This window comes from Danio rerio, chromosome 10 (genome assembly GCF_049306965.1).
Source record: "Danio rerio strain Tuebingen ecotype United States chromosome 10, GRCz12tu, whole genome shotgun sequence".
Taxonomy (NCBI): Eukaryota; Metazoa; Chordata; class Actinopteri; order Cypriniformes; family Danionidae; genus Danio; species Danio rerio.
Window position 1 is genome coordinate 46,416,171 of NC_133185.1, and position 12,703 is coordinate 46,428,873.

The window sequence follows — 12,703 nt, forward strand, 5'->3', positions numbered from 1 at the left end:
GGGGTTTACTTGCTTTTATTATTTATTATTAGAATTATTTTATTATTTATTAAATTTTCTTAGTTTTCATTTCAAATAAAAATAAAGTTATATTTACCCCACACTGGCTATTCTACTTGTCGCTCTTTACACAGGCCTATCTATCCATCTACAATGTGTTTGAGCACTGGTAATCCAGATTTAGTGATCCTGAAAAGTTCCTATCCAGATCAGATTGATCCAATCCAATGTTGCTTTGAAAAAGCGACTCAAAAAGTAAGCTGGATTATGTGATCACGGATCGCAAAAACAGGATCACTAAATCCGGATAAATTTTATCCGGATTAAACCTTTTGAAAAACCGGGCCCTGGTGATACAAGTTATCCATATCAAAGAACTGCAAATAGGCAGATATTATAACAATTATAATAATAATAATAATTTACAGATATTATAAAATAACACACACTTCCTTCTCTCGCTGCCCACGGCTTTGGTTTGCTTATCAAATGAACAACAAAAGACGGGGACGAGCCGAATTCTGCCGCCGTTTTCATATCAAATTTAGGGGACTGAGGCGATAATTTAGTGTACTGTTCTTAAGCTATTTGCAAAAGTTTTCGGGGGGCTGAGTAGAAATATAGGAGGGCTACCGCTCCCCTAAAATAGGTCTAGCAACGCCCATGCTTAATAATACGTATGACCTAATAATATGTGTTTAATCTATTGTTTTTAATTCTTTACCTTTAGTGTTTTCATCTCTTCATCTCCAGACTGAAACCTTTTCTTCATCTCTACAATGGCAGCGGTAAGTGAAATAACAAAGAGAAGATTTTTACAATAAACATCAATTACATTGTCAGTATACGGAAAGAATTTATTACTGTCATCTTGCAATTCACATGCATAATATATACTCACCGGCCACTTTATTAGGTACACCTTACTAGAACAAGGTTGGAACTCATTTTGCCTTCAGAACTGCCTTAATTCTTAGTGGCATAGATTCAACAAGGTACTGGAAATATTCCTCAGAGATTTTGCTCCATATTGGCATGATGGCATTATGAAGTTGCTGCACATGGATAGAGATCTGGTGACTGTAGAGGCCATTTAAGTACAGTGAACTCATTGTCATGTTCAAGAAACCAGTCTGAGATGATTCACGCTTTATGACATGGCGCGTTATTCTGCTGGAAGTAGCCATCAGAAGATGGTACACTGTGGTCATAAAGGGATGGACATGGTCCGCAACAATACTCGGGTAGGCTGTGGTGTTGAAACGATGCTCAATTGGTACTAATAGGCCCAAAGTGTGCCAAGAAAATATCCGCCACACCATTAAACCACCAGCAGCCTGAACCGTTGATACCCGGCAAGATAGATCCATGCTTTCATGCTGTTAATGCCAAATTCTGACCCGACCATCCGAATGTGGCAGCAGAAATGGAGACTCATCAGAGCAGGCAACGTTTCCCCAATCTTCTATTGTCCAGTTTTGGTGAGCCTGTTTGAATTGTAGCCTCAGTTTGCTGTTTTTAGCTGACAGGAGTGGCACCTTTTGTGGTCTTCTGCTGCTGTAGCCCATCCGCCTCAAGGTTAGACATGTTGTGTGTTCAGAGATCCTCTTCTTTTGTTACTGTTGCCTTTTTATCAGCTGGAACCAGTCTGGCCATTCTCCTCTGACCTCTGGCATCAACAAGGCATATGCGCACACAGAACTGCCCCTCACTGGATATTTCCACTTTTTCAGACCATTCTCTGTAAACCGTAGACATGGTTGTGCGTGAAAATCCCAGTAGATCAGCAGTTTCTGAAATACTCAGACCAGCCCGTCTGGCACCATCAACCATGCCACGTTTAAAGTCACTTAAATCCCCTTTCTTCCTCATTCTGATGCTCTGTTTAAACTGCAGCAGATCGTCTTGACCATGTCTAAATGCTTAAACGCAGTGAGTTGCTGCCGTGTGATTGGCTAATTAGAAATTTGCGTTAATAAGCAGATGGACAGGTGTACCTAATAAAGTGGCCGTTGAGTGTATAATTAGGATTAATTAAATTGATCAGTACAGACAGTTATAAGGTTACGACATTTTCAATTCTAAATGTTCTTTGGAACTTTCTATTCATCAACCAATCCTGAAAAACTGGTTTGCAAAACGTTTCCAAGACTGGGGTAATGATACTGAGAATTCAGCTTTACGTCACAGGAATAAACAACATTTATTTGAAACTATAACAGTGTGTTTGTAATCAAATAACTGGAGCTTTGGTGACAATAACAAATTGTTTAAGAAATATACCAAATTTTCATGCTGTAGTATTTGTTTTGCTGTGATAAACTAAATTCTCAAGTGCGGTTTAGCGATTAACACTGTGTACAAAATAAAAGTCTTACATAATATATTTACATACTGTGAATATTTATCCATAAAATGCACAAACATAACTGATATACATTTATGTGTGCATCGTTTCTCTTAATTTTTTTATATTATTATTTGATTTAAATTTCTTCCCCAACATATTCATTTTGGTGTACTAATGTTTGTACTGAGATTAGGTTATTTTGTTAGATTAGTTCCAGTTTTGCCGTTGGTGCTGACTAAACTATAGACCATTTTGAGGGTTGTAAACAAAAACAATGGTCCTAGCATATTTCCGGTTGTACATTTTTAATTTCTATAGCTTTCAAGAATCCAAAAAGGTCCACATATTAATAAATAATGTTAGGACAGCAGTTTAAACATTAAGAAATTATTAAACAGTTATTGTTACAGTTATGAATTACAGTAGTTTGATAACAAGCAGGAAATATTCATGGGCCAATAGAAATGGTCTGGTCACACTTTACAATAAGGTTCATTAGTTAATGTTAATTAATGCATTTACTAACATGAACAAACAATGATCAATACATTTACTACTGTATTTGTTCATGTTAGTTAACGTTAGTTAATGAAAATTCAGTAGTTCATTGTTAGTTCATGTTAACTCATGGTGCATTAACTAATGTTAACAAGCATGGACTTAGATGTTAATAATGCATTAGTAAATGTTCAATTATGATTAACAAATGCTGTACATGTGTTGGTTATGATTAGTTCATGTTAGTAAATGCATTAACTAATGAACCTTATTGTAAAGTGTTACCAATGGTCTATTATTATATTTACAAATATAACATTGTAAAGCATCCTACACTCTCAGAAATAAAGGTATATGTGCTGTCACTGAGGCTGTACCTTTTTAAAAGGTGCATATCTGTGCCTGAAGGGTCCATAATGGTACCTCAAAGGTACTTTTTAGGTATATTTAAGCACTAATATGCACCTTTGAGGTACCACTCTGAACTCTTTTGGTACAAATATGCTTTTAAAAAATATCTTTTAAAAAGGTTCTGCCTTAGTGACAGCTCCTGTACCTTTATTTCTGAGAGTGTATAGAAAATGTTAATTTAAAAGGGAGATCTGTGAGTGCTGTACTCATTACAGACACAAACACATAATAAATATACAGTAGTACGCTCATTGTTCTGCTAACTTTAATTTGCATGTGATTAGTCAGGATTTATTATTTAACAGCGCTAAAATGTTCATGGTTAATAAATGTTTGATCCTTGACACAGTCTGATCTTTGAGTTGTCATGCACATCTGAGACTCTAAATATGTCAGTGTCACTTTACACTTACGGTTCGCACTCTTGAAATCTACCGCAAGGTGTCATTTTCACTTTTTTTTACTGTAGTTGGGAAACCGTGGAACTGTGACTGAGGCGTCAGGCTTCAAGCCAGAGGATGATGCCCAGAAAATCTATAATGCCATGAAAGGAGCAGGTGAGAGAGACCATACCAATCACAACTGGACTTTAACATGAGAGCATTTAAATATGATTAAATAAGTTTCCATTTAAATCAAAGAAAAATTATCCTCTGAATTGATCTAAAAGCAGATCAGATACCTCAGTGTGTCGTAATTTCCAGTTAAACGGATAGTTCACCCTCAAATGAAAAATTACGTTCACTCATTTGGTTCCTCACTATAAAAAAATGTCAGTCAAAACAGCAGTAAAATACAACATTCATACATTTTCCTTCCAATTAGTCTCTGATTTATAAGGGGTCGCCACAGCGGAATGAACCGCCAACTACTCAGCATATGTATTATGCAGTAGATGCCATTCCAGCTGCAGCCCAGCACTTAGAAAAACGAAAACACACTCGTTCACACACACACACACACTCCTACACTACAGCCAATTTAGTTCATCCAATTCACCTATAGCGCTTGTGTTTGGACTGTGGGACAAACCGAAACACCCGGAGGAACACCTGGAGAACATGCAAACTCCACACAGAAATGCTAGTTCTAACCACTGAGCCACTGTGTCAATCTACACCACAAATTACACTGTTAAATCAAAAATATTGGGCAGCACAGTGGCGCAATGGGTAGCACGATCGCCTCACAGCAAGAAGGTCGCTAGTTCCGGCTGGGTCAGTTGGCATTTCTGTGTGGAGTTTGCATGTTCTCCCCGTGTTGGTGTGGGTTTTTCTCCGGGAGCCCAAAGTCCAAACACATGCACTATAGGTGAATGGGATGAACTAAATTGGCCAAAGTGTATGAGTGAGAATGATGTTTCCCGGTGTTAGGTTGCGGTTGGGCATCTGCTGCATAAAACATATGCTGGATACATTCCACTGTGGCGACTCCTGATTAATAAAGGGACTAAGCCGAAAAGAAAATGAATGAATCAAAAATATCCTCATTTCTGTTTCGAAGATGAGAAATTAATTGCTTTATGAGTTTCTTTCTTCTGTTGAACACTAAAGAAGATATTTTGAAGAATGTTGGAAACCACTAGTCATTGACATCCATGGTTAAAAAATACTATGGAACTCAATGATTTTACAACAGTTTTAATAATATCTTCTTTTGTGTTCAACAGAAAAAAGAAACTCGAGTAAGTAAATGATGACAGAGTATTTAGTTTTGGGTGGACTGTCGCTTTAAACTCTTCTCTGACACTGAGTCAGTAAACGGCAAACTCAGCGGTGTTTCCTTCATGGTTGATGAATGTTGTTGTGAACACACATTTCTGTTTTAATGGCCTTCAGCTGACTTTCAGCGTGACGTGTGTTACGAAACTCAACACTGCTGCTGTTACACACTGACTTACTTGTGGGTTTTAAGTGAGTTATGACTAACATGTAATTTGATATTTTAAATAATACTGTGCATTCTCCGCTTTCTGAAAGTGTCAACAAAGTAAATTCCTTCAAGATTACAATCAAGCATGTGATTTCAGCCCAAGGCAATATTGGTAACATGCATTTTGTAATTCTGGTAATCACTTCCATGTAAGAAAAGTGAACAAAACTTACTTCTTGTTCTTCCTAGAAACACACACACACACACTCATGTGTATGTATGTGTGTGTGTGTATATATGTATCTATATGTGTATATGTGTGTGTGTGTGTATATATATATATATATATGATAATAATAATTATATATATATATATATATATATATATATATATATATATATATATATATATATATATATATATATATATATATATATTAGGGCTATTGGAAAATATATTGGAAAAAATCTTATATTGCGAAATTAAATTTTTCTGTGATGCATATTGGAATATGAATATTTTTAGCTGTTTTTATGTATTTGAATACCTCTATTTGGCTTTTTTTCTGGGGAGTATTCAGGTACAGAAATTGAATAATTAAACTAATAATGCAAATAATGCTTTTCTAACTTGAAGTTTCTGTCTCATTTTTAGTCCAAGTTTAAAAAAATAAATAAATTAAATCAAGTAAAATATTGTTTTGTTTTAATGTTTAGAGGTAAAAGTCAAAATTAATTGAATTTTCCCTTGAAACAAGCTAAATAATTTGCAAAAATATGTAAAAGAATTATTACAATATATATATATATATATATATATATATATATATATATATATATATATATATATATATATATATATATATATATATATATATATATATATATATATATATATATATATATATATATATATATATATATATATATACACACACATCTATATATATATATATACACATCTATATATATATATAGATATATATAGATATATATATAATTTTTTTTGTGGTTTTCACCTTTATTGATAGGATGGTGGAGATTTACAGACAGGAAAGTGTGGGAAGCAGAGATAGGGGAAGGATCCGTAAAGGACCTCTAGCTAGGGATCGAAGTCCGGTCGCCGCGAGTGCTATGTGCACCTGGGTGCTATGTAGTCACCTTAGAATTTTAAGGTTCTACCTGACATTTGTCAAAATCGAGTTATTGACATATTCTTATTAAATGACAACTTATTTACATTGAGACATTTTTTATAAGTTGCTTACATTTTAAGAATTTTTATTTAAAAAACAAATCCTTATTTTAAAAACATACTGTTTGCTATATGGAATGCAAAAACTTTGAAGCTCAGTATCTCAAAATCGTTCAGAATGCAGATAGAACCTTATAAATCCAAGATGACGATGTGTCTTTACCGCACTTAACCACTAAGCTATTGGCACCGACCTGAATTGAGATTTAACATTGCAGATCCAGCGATGTTCCAACATTGCGATAACGATGCTAGAACGATATATTGTGCAGCCTTATTATTTATAAATATTATAACTTAGGCTTTGACTGATGCCAATTAAATGCCCTGAAAGTGTTAAAATCATTACAAAATTGTAATTTTGCAAATACTAAAATTAAGCTACTTTTCAGGTACCAACGAGGCGACTATCATCGAGATCCTCGCTCATCGCACGATTGCACAAAGGCAGAAAATCAAGGAGGCTTTCAAGCTGAGCGTGGGAAAGGTAAAACGTAACACTACAGCTGTGTAGATAACGTTTCTTTAGAAACTCAATCAACAGCCCTTTTTTGGTTTAATGAAGGTTTAAAAGAAGAAAGCTTACAGTGGGGGAAATAAGTATTGAACACGTCACCCTTTTTCTCAGAAAGCATTTTATATTATGTTTTTTTTTTGCGGATGTTGGTAACAACCAAACAAATCCACATATCCACAGAAAACAGAACTATTTGATTTACAAATGAAGTTATGTGTAATAAAACGAAATGACAAAGGAAAAAGTATTGAACACATGAAGAAAGGAAGGTGTAGATAGGCATGGAAAGCCCAGACAGCAGCCGAAATCTCTCAGTAGTTCTTCAGCAACCCTCTGCCCTTCATCAGTGTAAATGAACATCAGCTGCTTCACTCCAACATCTAGATTAGCAGGAGGATGAAGATGAAACCAGGGTGGACATTTCAGCAAGACAATGATGCAAAACGCAGCCAAGGAAACTCTTAAATGCTTTCAGAGAAAGAAAATAAAGCTGTAGAATGGCCCAGCCAATCACCTGATCCGAATCCAATAGGAAATACAAAATAAAGCTCAGATTTAATAGACGAGACCCACAGAAGCATCAAGATTTTGACACTCTGTTGAAGTCTGTGGATAACGCAAACCTGAGCAATGCATGTGACTTCATCCTCCATATGAGAGGCGTCTTTAAGCTGCCATCACCAAAAAAGCCTTTTATATAAAGTATTAAACACATTTCAGTAGTTTTATGTTTGTATTGTTTGGGTTTTTACCAAAATCTAGTTCAATCCCATGTCAACAGCTCCTTTAGAAATATCATCCCCAGTAAAAACATAACGTGTTCAATACTTATTTCCCCAACTGTATATGATCTTGTTATCTTAACAGAAGGTCCTAATGGCAGGGACATCATTGGTAGCCAACCAGGTTGTATTTGTATAAAACATATGGCGATTAGATAACAATGTTGACAAGTCCTGATAAATCTGAAGCCAATATGAAGCTAAACAAAGACCAGAATGAGTCGCTGATAACAGACTCTGTCCAGCGACTTCAATCATTAACGCTTCATGTAAATATCCACATGCTGTGAACAGAGAGAGTGGTGTCTTCAGGAGACATCCCAGTGCTTTATGACCGATATCATCAAGAATGCTTCATTGACTTTTATTGTACTTCCCGGTGGTTGCCCTCTATTAATGTGTAACTCTGTAAACCGGTCAATGAAATGAGTAAAAGTCACGGTCAGGCCTTAGCTGCTGTTGTTAATGGAAACTCTGAGAGATTCTAGCCTCAGTGTGTGTGTAGTAAGAAAGTGTGAATCATTGAGTGGGAAAATCTGGACTGTGTCTCATTGAGAAGGCCAAACTTTCACACCCAACATCCTCTTGAGGCTCACAGAAGACACTAACAAAAGACTTTTCTCAACAACAAATCTCTGCTATTAATGTCTCACCCTTATGTTGATCCTGAGACCTTTGTAAAATAAACACACACTTTAACCTGATGCAGGAGATACAGTATAGGCAAGTTCTTGTTAGGTTTCTGAATAACAAACCAACACTACCTGACTAAAGTCACCTTTCCAAGTTTTAGGAACAGCAAATAGCTTGACTTCTAGTTGATCATTTGATATTAGAAGTGGCTAATATGAAAGGCAAAGGCCTCTAGATTACGCTAATTTGACCACAATAAACTATGATCATGCCTTGATTTTTAATGATTTAATTAGGACAGTAAGGTCTGACTTTGCTTAGACCAGGGGTGTCCAAACTCAGTTCTGGAGAGCAGGTGTCCTGGAGAGTTTAGCTCCAGCCCTAATCAAACACACCTGAACCTGCTATTTAAGCTGACTAGATATACTAAAAGCTTCCTGACAGGTGTGTTGAAGCAAGTTGGAACTATACTCAGCAGAACACCAGCCCTCCAGGACTGAGTTTGGACACCCCTGGCTTAGACAAAAGTCTTGTCTCTGAACAGAAATAATGTCCAGTCTGGAATATAAAGTCCTGCTGCAGTGGAGACAGAATGAATATTGTGTCTGACTCCATCATGAGCTTGGAGGACTGCATCCATACATCTCTGACATGACTCAAATCACTGATTAATGAAGTCATCTGGAACGGCAAAGAAAGCGTTCCTGCAGGACTCCCAGAGTTAATCAAGACTCTTTGAATTCATCTTCAATGCCTCCTCCTTCATCTTACCCCAGACATGCTCAATAATGTTCATATCTGGTGACTGGGCTGGTCAATCCTAGAGCAGCTTGACCTTCTTTGCTTTCAGGAGCTTTGATATGGAGGCTGAAGTATGAGGAGCGCTATCCTGCTGGAGAATCTGCCCTCTTCTGTGGTTTGTAATGTAATGGGCAGCACAGATGTCTTGATACCTCAGGCTGTTGATGTTGCCATCCACTCTGCAGATGTCTCGCACCCCCCATACTGTATGTAACCCCAAACCATGATTTTTCCTTCACCAAACTTGACTGATTTCTGTGAGAGTCTTTGCTCCATGCGGGTTCCAGTAGGTCTTCTGCAGTATTTGTAATGATTGGGATGCAGCTCAACAGGTGATTCATCAGATAAATCCACCTTCTGCCACTTATCCAAATGATCAACTAGAAGTCAAGTTATTATGTGTTGCTCTTACAACTGCAATCAAAGACAAGACTTTTGTTATCCTCTATGTGATGCCATGATGTAAATGAAAAAGAGAAGCAGTCCAAGAATTCTGAGGGACTCGAATAGCAAGATTGTGTGAATACTTCACCCCTTTAAACACATTTTTTTTTTAATGCTTGAACACCTAAATTGTCTATTTATCTCACTATATTTATCAGCTCAACCCTCCTGTTGTCTCACTGGACAAAAATGACCTGTGACAATTTTAGGCCAAATTTTAGCCAAACAATGACCTGTGACAGCGAGGCAGTGGCGCAGTAGGTAGTGCTGTCGCCTCACAGCAAGAAGGTCGCCAGTTGACATTTCTGTGTGGAGTTTGCATGTTCTCCCTGCGTTCGCGTGGGTTTCCTCCGGGTGCTCCGGTTTCCCCCACAGTCCAAAGACATGTGGTACAATTGGGTAAGCTAAATTGTCTGTAGTGTATGTGTGAATGTGTGTGTGTGGATGTTTCCCAGAGATGGGTTGCGGCTGAAAGGGCATCCGCTGCGTATAAACTTGCTGGATAAGTTGGCAGTTCATTCCGCTGTGGCGACCCCGGATTAATAAAGGGACTAAGCTGACAAGAAAATGAATGAATGAATGAATGACCTGTGACAATTTTAGGCAAAACATCGAGGTATAAATAATAAAAACTTTTTAATAATAAACTTTTTTAAATAATAAAGTTTTTTTTTTTTTCTAAAGTATTTTTTATCTTTCTAAAATTACCTCTGACTTGTTTTTTTCATATTCATGAATTTTTATTCTTAAAGGCTGTACACATATAGGGCACAACGATTATACATTTTTAGACCACAAAATCTACAGGCGCCACAAATAAAAAAGTTTAAAGGTGTCTTTTTGTATTTATCTTTTTTAGTTTGGATAAATGTGAAGGTATTGTAGGAAACCTACAAAAATACAAGATTAGAAACCTTAAAACTTGCACTGTAAAGTTGGCATTAAACAGCTGTTACAATTGCCTTATTTCCCTATTGTTGTGCAATCCTGAATGAAACTGCTTCTAGAAGGATAACAAATGTACAGAGCAGGATTGGTAACAATCAAAGAAATCTATATATGCAAAGAAAACAAATCTAAATAGTTTACAAATGAAGTTATGTGTAATAAAATAAAATTATGCAGGGAAAAAGTATTGAACAAATGAAGAAAGGGAGGTGAGAACGACAGAAAGCCCAGAAAGCAGCTGAAATCTCAGTAGTTCTTCAGTTACCTTCTGCCCTTCTTCAGTGTAAATGGTAACAACCAAACAAATCCACATATCCACAGAAAACAGAACTATTTGATTTACAAATGAAGTTATGTGTAATAAAACGAAATGACAAAGGAAAAAGTATTGAACACATGAAGAAAGGAAGGTGTGGAAAGGCATGGAAAGCCCAGACAGCAGCCGAAATCTCTCAGTAGTTCTTCAGCAACCCTCTGCCCTTCATCAGTGTAAATGAACATCAGCTGCTTCACTCCAACATCTAGATTAGCAGGAGGATGAAGATGAAACCAGGGTGGACATTTCAGCAAGACAGTGATCCAAAAAACAGCCAAGGAGACTCTTAGATGCTTTCAGAGAAAGAAAATCAAGCTGTGGAATGGCCCAACCAATCACCTGACTTCTAAAGAATAACAAATATACAGAGCAGGATTTAATATGTACATGTGGAATTGATTGCATGGTTATGAGTGACCTGTTTATTCCTCCCTTACACCAGTAAACCCCAATCAGAGAAGAAATGTCACTGCAAAAGCTATTTTAATAAAAGATAAATTATTTATAATAAAAATACAAAGGTTCCATTTAAAGCAGGGGTCTCAAACTCGCGGCCCGCGGGCCATTTGCGGCCCTCAGTGCAATATTTTGTGGCCCGCGCCAACAGCTGTACACTGACAGAATCAGCGGAGCGGGGAGAGAGAGCGCTCCGCTGATTCTATCCGTACACAGCGCGCTTGTCACTCAATGCGTGTTGTCGCGCGCGTTCTGATCAGCTGTGTTGTCGCGCGCGTACTCAAGAGCGGTGTTATCGCGCGCCTACTGAGGGGCCGGACCGAGGGTGTGTCGCGTCGCGGGGGCACTTTTGATCATTTTGGAAGGGCACTTTCTATGCAAGACTAAAAAGGGCATGTGCACTCCACAGGTTGAGCCCTATGTGTGCACGTGCCTGCCCTGCATCTTATATATATTGATATTATAGGTAGATACAGACTGGTACAGACTGATGTGACTGGAGTGGGGTGAGGGTGTTTTATTTATACATATATACGCCTTTTTTAGGTGAGGGAATGGAAGTTTTGAGTGAGTTCCCCCACTTTTTTCCCTAGGACTTCAATAAGTCAAAGTACAGGTCTACACTTAATGATGATCATCTTCAAGCCATACTGAGGGTCTCAACTGCTTCCGCTCTAAAGCCAAATGTGGTTCAGATTTGTGGGAAGAAGCGCTGTCAAGTCTCTGGCAGCAAGGAGTAGGCAAAAGATGCCATGTTCAGAAGAACTGTTCATAATCTTCACTCAATGTTCTATTAATGTTCAGGACACTTCATGTTCAGAAGAAATAATTAAAACTGTTAATAATGACATTTGAGGACTTTTTTTTGTGAAATCCCTTATGCGGCCCAGCCTCACCCACACTTTGCCTCCTGCGGCCCCCAGGTAAATTGAGTTTGAGACCCCTGATTTAAAGGAATAGTCCATTTTGAGTTTGTGATTTTTTTGTTTTACAGCATGAATGAATGTATTTATTCTAATTTTAGATTCTGGTTTCCATGTGGTAAATAACCCTAAAACGCTCTTTCAGGAATTGATGGACTGCCTGAAGTCTGAGCTGACTGGAAACTTTGAGAAGGTTGTGGTGGGCCTGATGATGCCTGCAGCGGTGTACGACGCACATGAGCTGAGAAACGCCATCAAGGTTAGTGAGGATAGATGGGGAAGTTTAAAATGAGCTTTTGCTATCTAAAAACAAACACACAGAGCTTTAAATCCTGCAAATGAGGAACATTGTTATCTGTCTACTCTGGTGGAAACACATCTCTGGACAGCCATTATGCAAATTAATTTTATAGCTATGTAGGTTTTGATCATCTACAAAGGCAGTGTCTGTAGTCCATCAGTGTACTAAACATGCAAATTATATGTTACTTAAAAAC

The 12,703-nt window shown here is 37.3% G+C and overlaps 1 protein-coding gene across 4 annotated transcripts in view; it reads left to right on the forward strand.

Annotated features, from left to right (window-relative positions):
- anxa4 (annexin A4) overlaps positions 1–12,703 on the forward strand; it is a 36,741-nt gene that overhangs the window by 13,020 nt on the left and 11,018 nt on the right. For 2 of the 4 annotated variants that reach the window (XR_012385838.1, NM_181764.3), the window contains exons 2-5: positions 731–788; positions 3,729–3,816; positions 6,779–6,873; positions 12,352–12,465. Coding sequence is in view for 3 of the 4 variants with exons in the window: in NM_181764.3 (NP_861429.1) it covers positions 780–788; positions 3,729–3,816; positions 6,779–6,873; positions 12,352–12,465 (306 nt within the window). In the remaining variant the exon portion in view is untranslated. The remainder of the gene's footprint in view (positions 1–730; positions 789–3,728; positions 3,817–6,778; positions 6,874–12,351; positions 12,466–12,703) is intronic. The other 2 variants (XM_073913604.1, XM_068223732.1) reach the window with 1 other exon arrangement.